General features: G+C 47.6%; 1 protein-coding gene across 3 annotated transcripts in view; it reads left to right on the forward strand.

The window, feature by feature from the left end:
- Positions 1–4,090: 4,090 nt before the first annotated feature.
- Positions 4,091–17,459, forward strand: part of RGMB (repulsive guidance molecule BMP co-receptor b) — a 48,624-nt gene continuing 35,255 nt past the window's right edge. Inside the window, exons 1-3 of one of the 3 annotated variants that reach the window (XM_084833796.1) lie at positions 4,091–4,370; positions 6,452–6,538; positions 12,694–12,944. In XM_084833796.1, coding sequence (XP_084689922.1) covers positions 6,534–6,538; positions 12,694–12,944 — 256 coding nt within the window. In that variant the 5' untranslated portion in view covers positions 4,091–4,370; positions 6,452–6,533. Of the gene's footprint in view, positions 4,371–6,202; positions 6,539–11,720; positions 11,993–12,693; positions 12,945–17,459 lie in introns of those variants that run through there. The other 2 variants (XM_084833797.1, XM_084833795.1) reach the window with 2 other exon arrangements.

The following is a 17,459-nucleotide window of genomic DNA, read 5'->3' on the forward strand; positions in this document are numbered from 1 at the left end:
TGTTCATATTAAAAGAATGGTGGCACAATATGTGTGTGTGAGAGAGAGAGAGGTGCAGGTGTGGGTGGGATGGGAGGGGGACAAAGAAGGGGTGAAGTAGAATCATAGAATAGTAAGAATGGAAGGGGCCTATAAGACCAGCAAGTCCAACCCCCTGCTCAGTGCAGGAATCTAAGTCAAAGCATCCCCGACAGATGGCTGTCCAGCTTCATCTTGAATGCCTCCAGTGTGGGAGAGCCTACCACCTCCCTAGGAATTGGTTCTATTGTTGTATTGCTCTAACAGTCAGGAAGTTTCTCCTGGTGTTCAGCCAGAATCTGGCTTCCTGTAACCTGAGCCCATTATTCCATGTCCTGCACTCTGGGATGATCAAGAAGAGATCCTGGCCTTCCCCCCTGTGACAACCTTTCAAGTATTTGAAGAGTGCTATCGTATCTCCCCTCAGTCTTCTCTTCTCAAGGCTAAACATGCCCAGTTCTTTCCGTCTCTCCTCATAGGGCTTTGTTTCCAGTTGCCTGAACACCTTTGTTGCCCTCCTCTGAACCCTCTCCAGCTTGTCTGCACCCTTCTTAAAGTGTGGCACCCAGAACTGGACACAGTACTCCAGATGAGGCCTAACCAGTGCTAAGTAGAGGGGAACCAGTACTTCACTTGATTTGGATGCTATACTTCTATTAATGCAGCCCAAAATAGCATTTGCCTTTTACGCAGCCACAAGTAGATTCTGGGCAGCCAAGTTCTGTCTCATGTCCATGGGCACCCCAATGCTAAACATCTTTACTCAGAAGTAACATTGATTTCAGTAAGATTTACATCAGAATAAGCTCGTTAAACACTGGAGTCTTAATGAAAATTCTTGGGCAGCATCCACTACTACTAACGTAAATTATGTCGTGCTGGCATAAGCGACCTCTGGTACAACGCTAATAGCATTTGCTGGTGGGTTTCTAGTGTGACGGGTTTCCCCAAAAAACTTGTTGTGCCAGTAGGGATGTATGAAAGTGACTTACCTTTCAAGGATTATGTTGATGGTGGGGGGGAGGCGTTCCGTCCCTCCCCCCAGAATCCTGGCTGGGGGGGAAGGCGCTCTGTTCCTCCCCCCGGAATCCTCAAATGGCCGGCTGCCATAGCCTATCATGTCTCCCCCCCCCCACACAAGCCTGGAAATGGCGGCGGCGGCAGCTGGTCGGAAGACCGGCCGCCTCCGGAGCCGCCGCCGCCCGGAAGATCCGCCCCAGGTAAGTCTCGTCCCGGGGGGGGGGGTCCGCGGGGTGGCAGGGGGGTGGCAGGCCGTTCCGCCACAGATTTCGGGGGGCCGAATGCACTGGCATTCAGCCTCACCGAGATCTGTGGCGGAATTCTCTGACATCCCTATGTGCCAGCAAACATGATTCGTATTGCAATAAAGGTTGCTTACACTTGTTCAGTCGTGTCCGACTCTTTGTGACCCCATGGACCATAGCACACCAGGCCTTCCTGTCCTGCGCTCTCTCCCGGAGCGTGCTCAACTCCATAGCTTACACTAGCACAGCATAATTTGCATTAGTGATAATACTGGATACTGTCCCTAGTTTAAGAATTTTGTTTAAGATTCTATTGACTTTTTGATTGTATGGTAATGTCTTGGGGCCAAATTACACATTAGGCTAAATGTGTTATTGTGTTTAATGTCAACTTTTGAGAACGAAAATGGCCACTCTGGTGTGGGAAGCGGGAGAGAAATTGGGAGCCACATGGTCCCAACAGAAATTTCCCTTCCCCAAAGCTGCTATTTGCAACAGAAAGGAAACTCCATTGACGACTTTTGTCAGGGCCTTGCATAAACATGTGGGAAGGTTTAATCCCCTTCCCTGTCCACTGTGCTCCTAATCCTAATCCTGATGGCTGTTTTGGATTTTGGAACACAGTCACATGAAATGTAATGATGCATTTAATATAATAGAAAACAATAGTGGGGAACTTTATTTGTCTTGTAGAAGTAGGTATTGTGCAAGTGGAAGGATTTGCCTTTACAGTTGCATGACAGAAAGCCAACAGGAAAGGATCTTCCTAGCATGAAGATGAAGGGCTAGAAAGCTTCAGTTCTTGAATTTCTGCCTGCTGTGCAGCTGATAAAGATGTACGACCCATGGCAAAAAAATAGGAGGCAAGTACAGATACCCTGTTGCATCAAAGCCAACTGAAAGCATGGTTCTGTAAAACAATCTGGATACTTCAAGTAAGCAAGACAATCAACACATCTCAAGGCAGGGGGGCAATTGAAAATATTAAGGCAATCCAATTTGGACACAAGCTATCCAATTCAGAGAGATAAATGGAGACAGTGTTGAAGTTAAAATAAAAAAGTAGAAGAGGTGGATCCTGGTTAAACATGATCTAAAACAGTGGGGGATATTTAGTGATGCCACCAAAGTTCAACCTTACTTGGTTCAATCTTAGCTGAACACAAACTTGTCACTCATAATGCTCAGCAGCATTACAAATTAAGCACCTGCCCCCTTCAAAGCATGCTCAGCATGCTCAGTAGGGTCTCAGACTCAGACACAAAGAACCCCATGACTTGTAGTTGCTAAGGTATCCACAGTAAGAACCCAAGTGCCCAAGGGAAAACAACCCTTCCCAGGCTCCTTGGTGCCTGGGATGCTGCCATTGCAAGGGGAGTTGGTGGAGGCATTCATTTCAGACCCCATAGCACTCCTGACTGTCATCTCTCAAAGATGTTGAGGCATTATCTTCTTGACTGTGGAGGGGCACACAGCTAATTTGCAGGCCTGGAATTCTGATCATTCAGCCTGGTTGTAAATCATAGCTGTTGTTGGACTCCTATCATAACTCACCATTGGCCATGCTGGCTAGGGCTGATGGAAGCTGCAGCCCAACAACATCTGGAGTGCCACAAGTTGCCTGCCCCTGCTTTAGGATATTGCATAGATAGATGGTCTGGTGAGTGAACTGCCTTCTTAGAGAACCTAGAGCTGCTGCACTGTTGATGCTAAGCCTGGAAGAAGGGCCGCTAGGGTGTCCCTTGTAATCTCATGTGAGCTTTTCCAGGAAGACATATACCTATCCTTACAGAAATAAATACATTAAGAACAAAGCTGAAATAAGAGAAGTAATCACACCCAGTGGTTGTACTCTATAGTCTTTGTTCTGTATTCTTTCATCCATTCATTCATTCATTCCAGTACTGAAGAGGATGCACATGAGAACAAGCCCTCTGTGAAATTCAGAAGTGACTTTTGATTTGAACATGTGCAGACAGCAAAGTCACTCTTTGTCTTTCACAGGAAATTTTCATCTAAGGGTGCAATCCTATTCAAATTTAGACAGACAAAAGCCCTACAACTCCCAGCATTCCCCAGCCAGCTGCTGGCTGGGGAATGCTGGGAGTTGTGGGGCTTTTGTCTGTGTAAACCTGCATAGGATTGCACCCTAGGTCGCACTTTTCAAGGGATGTACTCCAAAAGGCCTAGCACTTTAGAACTCAGGAAAGCTACCTTCAGAGCAAGGTCTTGCAGGATGATGGCCGTACAGGATTCAAAGCAATGATACCCTTTTTATCAACAAAGGGGTTTCAGTCTTTTCCTTTCTTTTCTTTGATAACAAATTCTGTTTGTCCCTTGGGGGAGTGGGATGATGATGATACTGCTCTATTTCAAGCCTAGGCCAACTCCGGAAATGAACTACTACAACAAAAATAGCGGATTGACTGGCAATCGGACATGGAAAGGACACAGGTTGTGTGGTAGTACTAAAATATCCGGAAAGAAAAGGGAGAAAATTAAAAACTAGAGAACGCATCGCATTGTGAGCGGGGGGGGGGGGAGCGGGGGGGGAGAGAAAGGAAGGAAAAAGAAAAGTGTTGTAAAAGCCACAGAGAGAAAGCCTTCTTTGTATGATGGCAGACGAAGGGACCAGAAGGGATCGCCCGCTGACGGTCCAGATGTGCAGGTACGTTCCAGCGGTTTTCAGGAGGGGAGGGGGCAGCGATGGAGCGCGCGGTGGAGCGGGGGGGGGGCGGCGGGAGCGGCTGGGAGCTCCCAGGGTCTGGAGGCGTCGAGCCCGGCAGCGCTCCGCGCTCTCGCTCCTCATTTGTTCGCGGAGAGATCAGCGCGCTCGTCATTCGAGGCGCTTCTCCATCCCTGCCTCGGAAGCGAAGGCGGCCCCTTGGAGCTCTTCGCAGGGCCGCTGCGACGGTCGGCCGGTCACTTGCGGATCGGGCTCGAGCAGTCGCCGCCGCCGCCCACCTACCCCCCACCCCCACTTCTCGGAGGAGTGAGTTGCCTGCCCGGTCGCCTGGGCTGCTCTCGCGGCGGGCGGCTCCAGCTGGGCGAAACGTCAGCGATGAAACTGACGAGGCGATGCTGCCGGTGAGTTGTTTGTTTAGTCGCTGCAGTGGGAATAGGTCGCGGTGGGCTGCTCGCCTCTCGCTGACGCTCCCTTTCGCTTCGGGGAAGCCCCTCGCCTACAAGGGGGGAAGAGGATCGCCCCCCTTCCACACACCCCCACAATGTCTGTGTGTAACCTGGAAAATCGCTTCACTTGTGGCAAGAATTTGCCTCGGGCAAACCTAACACCTGGAGCTCCTACACGGGCGGAAAAAGCACTCCATCAACGCAAGGCGCAGACGGGCAGCAGCCTCGGTCTGTGCCTCTCCCGGCTGCCAGGCAGAGAGGGCTGCTGTACAGGCCGCCCGATGAAATCGGCAGCTCCGCGCCCAGAACCTAAAGCTCCCCCCCCCCCGCGACTTCAAACGGGAAACGTGGTTCCAAACCGTGTGCGGGGCGCTTACCCGGGAGTAATCCCACCGGATCCCGTGGGGCTTACTTCCGAGTAAACATCCATTGTAGGATTGCTCCGGACCACCGGGATCGTGATCTTGAAAATGAGCGATTGCTGTCATTATAATCCCCAGTTCCCAATGTCGACTAACCCGCACCAGAAATAACAAGGAGCGGCGATGTTGTGGACAAGAGCAGATAACTGCGATGTTTCAATTAAATAAAATACTTGAAGATTCTTCTGTACTGGGGAGTCAGGCAGAAGGAGGGGGCGAAAGAGGCAACAACTTGCAGTGGAGACTCCGGTAGCCACAGTCCGTCTCCTTGGAAATAAGCCGCCTTCATTCCCCCGTGAACTGCGAGTGGACGAGTGTGAACGGGGCGAAGAACGCTGCTCGTTCACACGGGGTTGCTTTTGCTGTCCTTCTCCGAGCTTTGCCTGGAATGCAGGCTGGGCTCAGAGCAGCGGCAGGGCTGCGATCTCTACACCGCCTATCCCGCCTTGGATCTGACATATAGAGGGGACCACTCAGGCCCCAGCCGAGTGATCCAACAGCCCGATCCTAACATACATTTACTTGGAGGGAGGTTGCCTGGGTTGCGACTGGCCTTTCTTACTTCAAAGTTCATTCCGGGGGTTGGTTGGTTTGTTTTTAACAGGTTTTAGTCAGCGGGAGGGAGTTGATTCTGTAGGCGACTCGGCCAAAGCCTAGTAACGTGACCGCCCAAGAACATCCTAGCATATATTTACCTGGAAGTAAGAAGCAGCACGGGATCTTTCTCTTCCGAGTAAAACGTGCTCAGGCGCTCGGTTTTAACAGAGCGGGATGTGGGGCGCGGGGAGGGGAAGTTGATCCTGTCTGGTACTGGGATCTATTTCAAAGGGATCCCAAGCCAGTTTCCTGGGTAGTAACGTTGGATTAACCTAAGTCCCTTTCATTTCAGTGGGTCTACTCCAAGTAGAACTGACATTGGATACTACCCCGAGTTAAGTTTTTTAGAGGTATGCGGGGGGGGGGGGGGCAGCAGCGTGAGGTTGTTGCTGCAAACCCAACCAGGATTCTTAGGGCAGCTTAAAGTCTTGTGCCATAAAAAAGGTACAATAAAATCTAATAAATGTGCAGGCCTTTGAGGTGCCACAAGACTTTGTTGTTGTTGTTTGGTGGAGCAAGCTGTGTGTGAGATGCCCTTGTCAATTTCAGAGCAGCTAATCTGCCAACTTGGAGGCTCTGCCTAAAAAGCTCAGGGAGCCCCCCAGCGACTAACTGACAGCCGTAATTACCCTTCCATTTGCCCGAATTGAAAGAAAGAAAGAAAGAAAGAGCCCCAAAACACATTAAAGAGGCTGCACAGCCTTTGACGCTTGCTGGCTAATAAGAGGTTAACTTTGTTTCGGAGGGACGAGCGTGCTGGTTTCCTGAGATAAATGGGCAGGAAGCGAATTGCTTCCCCTGCTCCGGCCAGCGGCTCCCAAATGCTTTTTGCACCTGCTACTCTGCATTTTTCCAGTTCATGGCTGCGCCCCCCACCCGCCGATCGCATCACTTCCTTCCAGCCAGGCTCGATCGAAGAAGCCCTTTTCCCCTGGCCTCGCAAGAGGACCGTCTCGCAGCCACATCTTAATTTATTTATCGTTCTTTTATTCTCCTTGTTGCTCTCTTGCCGATCAGGTCCTGACTTCCCAAGCGTCCCGCCCCCGACGATGCAGGTTTGACAAGCCCCGGGATCCGCTCGGCGCCGGAAGGGTTAAAGATGATGTAAGTAGCCAAGTGTTTGGAGGGCGATTTATGAAGCGCTTTTTGTGTGCGCGTTCACACTCATACTTCCTCCAAAGGGCGGAGAAGCAAAACAATGGCGGGAGCTAGAATTGGCGGCTCGCCTGACATACTGAAGGCTCGGGTTGCCCGCCCCCGCCCCCTCTCCTCCTTGGCCCAGCCTCAGGCACTTCAGACCAGTGGAGGCTGGTGGTTCCGATGCCAGTGGGGCTGTGAATCCTCTCTGGGTTTCAGTCAGAGCCAACCAGAACTCTAAATGAGCTATCCAAGGTGCTGAACCCAAGCCCGCAAATAGGCTCAGCACTTCGGATAGTTCCTTTGGAGTTCTGGCTGGTTCTGACTGAAACCCAGAACGTATCCATAGCCCCACCAGTATCAGAGCCCCCAGCCTCCACTGATTCAGACACTGACCCATCAGCCAAGTTTTGAGGATATATTCGTATTGGCAAAGATTTCTGCCCACGGAAATCGGATCGACAGGGGGACAGTTAAAACAGCTCACGTACGGGGGGTGTGGGGGAAGAAGAGAAAAGAAACCGCATCTTGTTTAAAATCCACTAATGCTCCTTGCATATGTCTGACACATGTCCAGCTTCGCGTGGCCGTAGTTCAGTTTCACTCCCCCTCCCGCCCCTCGTGTTTCTGCTTATATGACCCCGCCTTCCTCAAAGGCAAGTGGCGGAAGTAAGTCTGGCTGTCTTCAATGGGACTTACTCCCAGGTAAGTGTGCATAGGATCACAGACTACCTGGACAAGCAAGGAAGATATTATCACTGTGAACCAGTTTACTGTGGAAAACATTCACTTAAAAATATCTGGCACACTTAAAAACGTTACCTAAAAATGACCCCCCCCATGCACGCACAAATTTCAATGGGATTTATTCCCAACTAAAAGTGCGAAAGTCTATGATCTTAATCATGCTTTACTTCTAAGTATATTTCAATTTACTTAAAAGTAGTCCCACTGAAACAAATGGAATTTACTTCCAAGTAACTGGGATTATGATTATTGTCCCTTGCCATTTGACTTTCATCAAGTCAAAGGAGTTGGTCAGTGTAAGAACTAAATAATTGAGTGTTGCCAACTGTCCATTTTCTTGTTTATTCAAGTTACAATTCAATGAATTTAGTGATTTTAGTCTCTTGTTGATCAGTATGAAGTGCAATGTATGAATTTAGGTGGTCTTGTTGATGCTGTGCTTTCTTGCTTTCTCAAATTCCTGACCTTGAACAAACACACTTACTTAGACTCTGAGTATCCACGTTCAGGCCTGAGGTCTAAGGAACATGGAATTCTACAGGATTTAACTGTATTCAGTCAGACTTTCCTAGTTAGTTAGCAATCACTGTGTCAATGGTATTTCCTTCCAACATGGTGCCCTCAAGATGTGATGAACTACAGCTTCCAGCATCCCCCTGGCATGTGTAGTGCAACACATCTGGAAGGCACCAAGTTGAGGGAGGCTGGTGTGGAGCACAACTGGCTTTTTGCATACTAATATGGTTGACCACGCACAACACTGAAGTACTGATGTTGGCAAAGTGTTGAGCACAAGTAGTGGTTAGATAGGATCCTATTTCAGGGCAAGAGAAGCTGAACTAGTTAGTGGCTTCTTTCCAGCTATGGTTTTGTCGAATACACAGGCCCGTCAAACTATTTCAATATGCCAGCACTTCAAAAATCACCTGTTGAACTTTCTGCCACTGCAGATCAACATATTAGTGGAAAAGAAACCCTTTGGGGGCATGGGTTACCATTTCATCCAGGGGTATTATGTCCACATTTTAAAAACAAAATCTAACATCTTCCACTCCTGACATTTATATCACTGTAAAAGATGCAAATGGAAGGCATCAGACTTAAGTTTTTCTGCATTTACAGCTGAACAATAAAGCTCCTTTGGTGAAATGTAGCTTCTTTTTATGAAAGCTGTAACATTTCATGACCTGAATGTTTACAGTAACTCAAGAACGCCCTCTACAGTGTGAGGGTTGTGATGCAATAGAACAAGGGTACAGTCAGCCTCAACTCCTTCAGGTTAATATGAATTTTGCACTCAGTAGTGGTCTTCACGTAATAAGCCTATGATAATGAGTTAACTGTACTGGAAAAAATGCACTTATATATATTAAGTCTTCTCCCAATAAGTGCTTCAGAACTCAAATAAATGAGAGAATTCATATATTGAGTGCTAAAGCATAAATGGAAGGGTTATGGAAGGGGGATTTCTGGCTTTGAAAAATCTTAGATTTATTGAACTCTTGACGTAAATCTTGTAAAATAAAGTATCCTTTCCCCAGCAGTTAGAGTTCCTTTTAAGTGGGCAGAGTCCCACCTGCCTCCTATGATCATAGTTAGAACAGGGGTGCACAACTTTTTCAGACCCATGTGGGGGTATGCTGGGGCATGGGGCCACAGCTGCATGCACACCTGCACAAATGTAATTGTCCAATTTACTAACATTTAGAATTTCCCCACTATATATGCAAAGTACACCTCAATTCTATGCCTGGCTACTCACACGTAAGTGCTAGTGGAACACCTTTCAGGCATGCAAAACATGGCTCAGCTCTAAAGTTTAGATCCTAAACTTTAGAATGAAATAACTTCTTTAGGGCAGGTAGACATATCTCACAACATGTAAACTGAGTTCCAGGGGACCGATTAGCCCTAGCATTTTCTTGTCAACAGAATTACCAGGGATAAATGGAGACTTAACTGGTGTGTGAGTCTCTGGCCAAACTGGTATGCTCATATTTAAGCTAATTTGCAGCGCGATCCTATACCTGTTTACTCAGAAGTAAGCCCCATTGAGTTCAATTGGGTTTACTCCAAGGTAAGTGGGGATCAGCATGCGGCCTCAGGTTCTTTCTGTGAGGCTTTCAGCATCCAAATCTCCATTGATGCTACAGTCATGACCTGAGGAATGTGCATATGTGAGCTAGACTTGAATCGAGATGTAATCTTGCTAAACCAGCAGGTGTTATAAAAGCCAACTCTGAATGGTAGATTGTAGCACATGGAAGGCACTTTCCAGCCAACAAGTTCTCTGGATTATGAGTGCTAATCTGTCTTCTGGGACTCCACGATTGTTCTGGACATACAGTGTTTGCCCATGTCTACATGTACCTATAGACCAGTCTTCCCCAACCTTGTGCCCCCCATATGTTTTGGACTTTAACTCCCATCAGCACTAGCCAGCATGGCCAATGTTCAGGACTGTTGGGAGTTGTAGTCCAAAACATCTGGAGGACACCAGGTTCATCAGGACTCTGCCTGTAAAAGCATGATCACTACCTCTTACTGGCTTGGCTCCAGTGCCTTGAACTGCATGGGCCACAGAAGCCTAAAGCAAGTGAAACTTGACATGCAATGGGAAAAGAGCCAAATGTGTGTGGTTCAAGATTGTTGTTAAAGGCACAAGAGCAAGGCCAGTTAAAAAGTTGGCAACTGCAGACAAAAGAGATACTGTGAACTGACCCTCTCCTTGGAATATGTGACTGTTTATAACTCAGTCCTCAAACACTTGAATCATTCCAAAGTAAAATAGCTTTTGGATCTCTGTGTTTCTTCAAGTTAGTCAGTGGAGCTTGCTTCTGAACAGCATGTTTTGGATGAGTGCACCTATTTATCAAGGCTGCCATTTTGTGCCCTTACTAGGGAGTCATTCCCGTTGAACTCAGTGGGGTAAATTTCAGAGTCAACATGCTTTAGGCTGCATTTGGCCAGTGTGTACAAGCATGGCTTCTTAGACACTGTTGCTGTTTAATAAAAATTCTAACAAATTTCTTCAGGATTAAGTGAGATCATAAAATACTTTCTCCATCATAATCCCACAGCTATCTGTGTTTCCAAGCTATCATGCAGGGCTATTTCCTGTTTTGATTGACCAAACAGGCTTAGATCACTTTTTTTTTTTAAAGAAGGAAATTGCTGAAATGATAATTTTGTAAACTGTAATCCAAATGTTCTACTTCACATTCTCTTAGAATTCAGTGCTAATTAGAAGTCTCAATTTTTGCATAACAATTCCCCCCAGAACAAATCATTACAGCTTGAAAGGGGTGGGGGTAATAAAAACCTCCGCCTGAGCCCCAACAAGATATGTGCATGAAAGCCGATAAAAAGGAAAGTGTATTCAAGTGTTAAAGCAATTCATAGATTCCACTTAACACTTACTGATAAGGAAATGGGATGCCTGTTAGTTTCCCTCCCTCAGGTTGTGTGCATTCCCCCCCTTCTGCAGACTCCTTGTTGGGGTGCCTGGTAGCAATTTAGCTGCTGGGGACAACATGCAAGTGATAGAAGAACAGTGAGAGTCCAATGATACAGGCCACAATCCTTACAACTGTTTTAACGAGAACTGTCCTACTGGCAACCAGATGGCTCCTGTGTAGATGTCCGCTCTTTGTAGTGTAATAGATTAGTTACTCAAGCTACTCTAATTCACCTTGGTTGCAATCCTATGCACCTTTAGACAGAAAGAAAAAAAGAATCCTATCATTCCCCAGCCAGCATGGCTGGCTGGAGGGGTGCTGGGAGTTGTAGGCCTATTTTTTTTGGTCTGAACTTGCATAGAGCTGTGCACTAAGCCACTTTAATGCTCCCAATTTACATCACTCATGTGGGAAAAGGTCCCATTCAACTCAAAAGGTCTTACAGCCGTCTGATCATCTTTCTTAGTAAAGAGGAGGAAGGTGGCTAATAATAGATTCCCCCACTCTTGCGTGCGTGGACTTCTAGTTCCTCTTTAAAGAAGGGTAGCTATTATGGGTTAATCTTATCCGCTTAAAAGAAAACAACAAACCGCTCGCTTCTCACTTTTAATGAGATCTGGACGTGCCTGATTTGAAGATGCAGGAATCCCAGTTATGAACAAAAGAACTTGAAGGTCAAACTCATCTAAGTTTCTTCAGAACAATGGGAGCTATTTCTAAGTCTGCTTGCTTAGGGCTGCAGCTTTAAAGTCCCGCACTTTCAATAAGAGATGCCTAAGGAAGTACTGTGTCCTTCCCGAGTCTAAAAATAAACCTTTACTGTTAAATTAGGGACACGAAGTTGTAGGAGATTTAGCTCGATGTTAAATGTGTGCTGGAAGAAGACAGAGTGCGCTCTATAGCCCCCGGGCAGAATCCTACGGTCCTCAAATGACACCGCCGATAACCTTGTTCCAGGATTCCGATTTGGAACGTGAGCTTCACCAACGTTCCAACTCAGAATACTTGGCTGGGCTATGCTGGGAATGCGATTGGCTACTAACCCCCCAAGGGGGGGGAAACAGTTGAGTCACGTGACCCTCGAAATATCAGTTTCGGTTACAACGCGCGCCCACCGGCCGGATCGCCGATGTAGACCTGGCTCGAATTTGTGCGTGCTGGAGAAGGAGCCGTTCCTGAAGTGGCATCCAAAGGGCCGCGGATCTCCCAGTAGCGTGTGAGTGGGAATCAATGTGAAGTGCAAGAGTGCAAAAAGCAAACAAAAGTATCTTCTAGGAGGGCAGTTTTCCTCCTTCGGTGGGGGGGGAGGGGAAGAGAAAAACAAGTGTTTATTTCACTACATAATAGAAAAATATCCAGGTTGCTGAGCTGTCTTCTCCCTACCCCCTTTTCGGTTTGGTTTTGCTGTTGAAGCAACTAGCAACCCACGCCAACCCTCAGCAGTTGCAAAAACTGTAAACACCTCAGCAGCAATCGGCTCCTCGGAAAAGCGACTCCAGAAATGGGTTCGGGAGGGGGGAGGTAAGTTCCGGCCTCCTATGAGGGTTGCCTTTGTGTTGTTGGACGGCCTGGTGGAGCCAATGAGCGCGCGCCGGGCGGAGTGTCGGGGCTCGCGGGGGGGGGAGGGGAGCCGAGCCGAGTGTGCGGAGCCGAGATTGCTTCCAGTGCGGAGGGTGGCGGTCTGCTGGGCTGCCAGGGCTCGCTGCCTCCGGAGGAAGCGCGGCAGGAGGGGGAAGATCGATCGGCCGGCCGTTGGGTCGATCCCGGGACTGCTCGCGCACGGATCTGGACGCTCCTCCCTCACCGCTTTGTGTCTTTTTCTCCCTTTCTCCCTCTCGGCGATGCCGCCCTGGCTCGCCTCTGCGCCTGGTCGCGTGTGGCCTGGCGGCCTCTTCCCACCGTGGGCTTGACGCGAAGGAGGAAGAAGAGGAAGCGCGCAGGCCCGATCGCCTGCCCATGCAGCAGCCGCGCCGCCGCCCCGCCGCCGCCGCCGGAGCCCCGCAGAGCTGCATGGACGGGCATGGGGAGAGCGGCCCCTTTCTGCGCCATCGCCGCCTCCGCCTCCAGGGCTGAGGCGCAGCAGCAGCGGCGCTGCAGCCCGCGCCCGCGCCCCCCGCCTCTGCCTGCCCTTGTGCTGCTGATCAGCCTCGGACTGCTCCTGCACACAGGTAAGACCGTCGCCCCGCTTCCCCGGGCGGGCGGCGTGGCGTGGGGCTCATCCGTTAGGATCGCCAATAAACTAGGCTGTCTGGGTAGGAGTGACGCCCCAACTCGTTACTTCGGAGTTGTCCCAAACGCGTTTAGACCGGAGTGGCTGCGCGGGTGTGTGTGTGTGTTTGGACGGAACTTGCGGGCGAGTCTGAACGTCTCGATCGCGGGCTCACTTCCCTAGGTGTAAGGCGCTGATTTCATTTGCGCGGGGGGGGTGGGGTGTTATTTAATAAAATAACTGATTGGCGGGACGAGGAAAGCGCACAGAGGCGCGTGTGTGTGGCGCGGCGGCGGGGTAGCGGCGGCTCTGTCTGGCTAGCTGCGACCCACCTGGAGAGAGGAGAGGCGGGCGCATCGCGCCTTGCTGAAGGCAGGTCGGGCTCCCTGGTGCAAAGCGCTTGTTTGCAACCCAGAGGAATCTGACCCACGCGAGCGCGGCCCCGCCTCCCTTCCCCAAATCTCCCTCCGCTTCCAGTATTTTTTATTATTATTTATTTAAAGTCGCCTTAGCTTCTTCCATCTAGCAAAGCGGCGTGGAAGGGCGCGGAGTCGGCTGCGCTCTAGGGAGGGGGGCTGGCGTGTCTGAGTGAGTTTGATTGGCAAAGCTCCCTCCCTGCCCTGGTGTTTACTAAGTCAGCGCCGAGATCAGGTTTCTCCTCGCCGCCGCCGCCGCCTTCTTGTCGGTGGGGCAGGAAGAGCGCTTCGGCGCTCGTAATCTGCAGCTGGCGTTGAAGGATCTTGGGAGGAGACGGCGAGGCATTCTCAGAGGAAAGTCATTCCCCCCCCCCCCCCGGCTAAACTACCGATGTGTTTGGACGCCTGGAATTCTTTTTCACATTATTTTATTTTTCATTTTTGAACCTGTGCTCTGGTACAGTGTGATGAGGCTTGCCGCTCCTGTCTTGTTTGTGCACGATTCCACTGTCTTGTCAGCTGTGAGCGATTCATCACTGTGATTCCCTCCATGCTTACCTGGGAGTAAGACCCGTTGAACTCAATAGTGCTTACTTCTGAGCAGACACAAGTAGGGCTGCACTGTAAAAATAAGATGGGCGCTTGTTGACAGGAGGCCAGAAAGGGCTTTGCAAGCAGTCGTAGCAAATCTTGATACACCGAGGGAGAAAGAGATTGCCAACTATTTTTCTATTGGACTTCTGGACCTTTAACCCTTCTACACGATAAGCAGAAACCAGACAAATAAGGGCACAGCCATGATGGCTGGGGGATGCTGGGAGTTACAGACTTTTTTTTTCTGTCTAAACAGGTGTAGGATTGTGCCCTAAAGCTTTCTCTCTCACTGTAGCTGCATGTTCTAGAAAGCATCACCTGGTGAATGCCCTACTTATTTATTTCATAACATTTTTATCCTGACTTTTTGTCCAAAAAGTAAAATCAACAATCATGTGACTATTAATGACAGAAGAGCCTTGCTAGAAAAGCGTAGTTACCAACCCAATAAAAAGCCCCACTAAAATAAATAGGATTTAGGGCAAAGGTATTAGGTTGGACACAAATTAAAGAATTTAGGTTAAGTCCCTCCACCCTGTTCCCTGTACAAGTGCAGATCAGGGATATGGGACCCAATGGTGAGCTGTATAGCAGTCTTTTCCAGCCTGGTGCCCTCCAGATGGTTCCCATGCTTGCTAGGAATTGTGAGAGTTGTAGTCTCAACACATCTGGAGGGGACCAGGTTGAGGAAGGTTGCTATAGAGACAAGTTTCATGAAGTTCTGGATTTGTGTATGAGGACAAGGTGATTACAGTCTTACCCAACTGGTGCCTTCCAGATGTTTTGGACTACAACTGCCAACATTCCTGACCATTGGCTCTGCTGGCTGAGGCTGATGGGAGTTGTATTCTAATGCACCTGGAAGCATCAGTTTGGGGAATGCTGCCCTAGAGCAAGGTACTGGCTCTGTAAGAACTTTGTTACAAACTCTAAGAACCAAAACATTTAAAACTCCAAATGATTTTAAGTGATGGGTGAAAAAAATGCATCCAGTCTTATGTTCGCAATGTAGAATGAAACGGCAGCTAGCAATAGTCCATGCCCAATACTTGTAGTAATCCAGTGACCTTAATACATGTCCTAAATGTTTGGAACTAGGACACACTGTAGCCTGATAAAAGACTAGTCTTCCTTCTTGGTCAAACTAGTTATTTACAACAACCACTTGGCTTATGTCTTTTATTAGTCAAATTGAATGTTGCTTGGCTATGAAGTGTGAGTGAAATCATGATTTCTTATTTGTTTGCCTAGTTCTGGTTTGGGTTCAGATGGGACTGAAGTTCTGGTTTAAGCCAGTAGAAGTTGGTAGGTGGTTCATTAAATCTTGAACAGACTTGATTCAGATCTGGCTCATGTGGGAGCTTTTTAATGTCCGCACTATGGTGCAGATTTGATTATGATGATACTGCATCAAAAGATGGCTGACCCACTAGATTGAAAAGCACACTATGTACAGGAAGTTGGAACATAGTGGGGAAGGAACAGGTTGAACATGGATTATTATTTTGAAGACACATGGGGATGCTCTGTTCAATTAACGAAGGACTGTATCCACTTATTTGTGTACAATCTACCCATGCTTCCAGATTTCTTCCCACTATGTTCCCCATAGTTTGCACTTTGCATGTCTCGGATCCTATAGGCCTAAAGATCATAGATACAGCCTGTCCCTAAAGGGTCTGCTTATTATTGCTTAATAATAATATTAATAATATAGGTAGGAAAGAGAAAAATGGTCAGTGACAACTTCAGCAGCTACAGAACAGTCATTGAATGACATGGAGTGGGGGTCTTAATAAATATAACAACCCCACACCCGGACTCCCTACAATCTACTGCTACTGTTGTTTAGGTATGTTTTGTTTTTTTTGTTTTTTTGCTGTTGTGGTTCAACAGAGAGTTTCAATGAGTGGTTCAGGCCCTGTTTCAGTTTGGAGGGTGTGTGTTAAAAATTCAGTCCTGTTTTAACTTTACATTTGGCTAGATTTCCTGGTTTGTATGAAGGCAAGTGGCAGGATGATGTATACTTGCCTTCAAACTGATGTGGTGAAATGTATACAAGTTACCGCACCAAAGCAGTGTACTTTTTGATGGACTTTTCAGCTAAAAGTGGATTGTGGTATTTGGGTAACTCTTACTGTGAACCCAGTAATAACTTGTATTCCTTTTTTTTTTTTTGTGAGGTCCTTAAAGAAGCCCTTCTGTGGTGGGAGTGATTTGTTGCATGATTTTGCAAGGGATTCAGCCAAATCCGTTTTCCCTTGCAGATGGCTAGAAATACATTTTATTATACCCACATTGCTTACTTCCTCACTTGTGCAGCTCTGAAACTCCTGTTTCTCTAGATAGCAAGTAAAATTAATATGAATATTGGCCCTCAGAAGACCAAGCATGAGCTTAGCTGAAATTGGCTATTTTATGTTGCTTTCATTAATTTCTGATTTCTTCTAATAGTAGATTAAAACAATGCTAAGTAGTACACTATATTTTTAATGCTTGATACAGTTAGTTTAGTCATCTTAATTTGGATTGGAACTTCTGAGGTAGGCTTGGAAGTCGCTTTGACTTCAGTCACTAGGAATAATGGGTATGTTTTTGAGGTGAAGAACAATTCTTTGTCAACAACCTGTATTGAGCTCCCAAGACTGCAGTCCTAAAACCCAGGGCTGGGGAACCTGTGGTCCTCTAGATGTTGGACTCCAGTTCCCGTCAGCCCCAGCCAATGGTGAGGGATGTCCGAGTAGTAGATCATCAACATTTGGAGAGCCACAGTTTCTTCACACCTGCTATACCTATTACTTGGAAGTAGGTCCTATTGAATTTCATGAAATGTACTTCAGAGTAAGGAGGCTTCAGCCCTAGCTACGTTCACTGTCAAGGAAGTCTTATTGAACTTGTGGAGAAGTAATTCCAACAAAAAATGCATAGGATTGGGCTGTTGGTGTACTTTTCTCCTTATTTTTGCACTGTAACTGGGCACCTGGATTTACTTTAATTATCCAGGTCAGGCTCTTTTATTATAAAGTCCAAGATCAGAATAACTTATTCTCAAAGCTTCCCCCCCGCCCCGAAGTTAGAGACTTCAGAAACAAATATTTTGATTTTTAGCAACCATAGACTATTTCTTTGTCCCTGCTAAAGTAGTGATACAGACCAGCGTATAAATCCTAATAGAGGACATGAAGCTGATAATACTGTCTTGTCTTCTTCTTGTCTTCTCTGGTGAACATTAAAAACAAACAAAACCTTAATGTCATATGGTACCCTTACTAAGGATTTTATTCCCTTGTGCACGTTCATGTTTAATCTGAGTTTGAAAGCAACCGCCATTGCATTCTGGTGTCCATGGAAACCAGTTAATTAAGAGTGGGGGAAATGAATGCAGGAGGTGGATCAAGAGCCAGGGGGATTGGAGGAAAAAGCTGCATTTAAAATGGGTATTGTCGTTTTGTTGCTTTCTGCAT

Source organism: Heloderma suspectum, chromosome 2 (assembly GCF_057233095.1).
Source record: "Heloderma suspectum isolate Gila_16-S chromosome 2, 16-S_ref, whole genome shotgun sequence".
NCBI lineage: Eukaryota > Metazoa > Chordata > Lepidosauria > Squamata > Helodermatidae > Heloderma > Heloderma suspectum.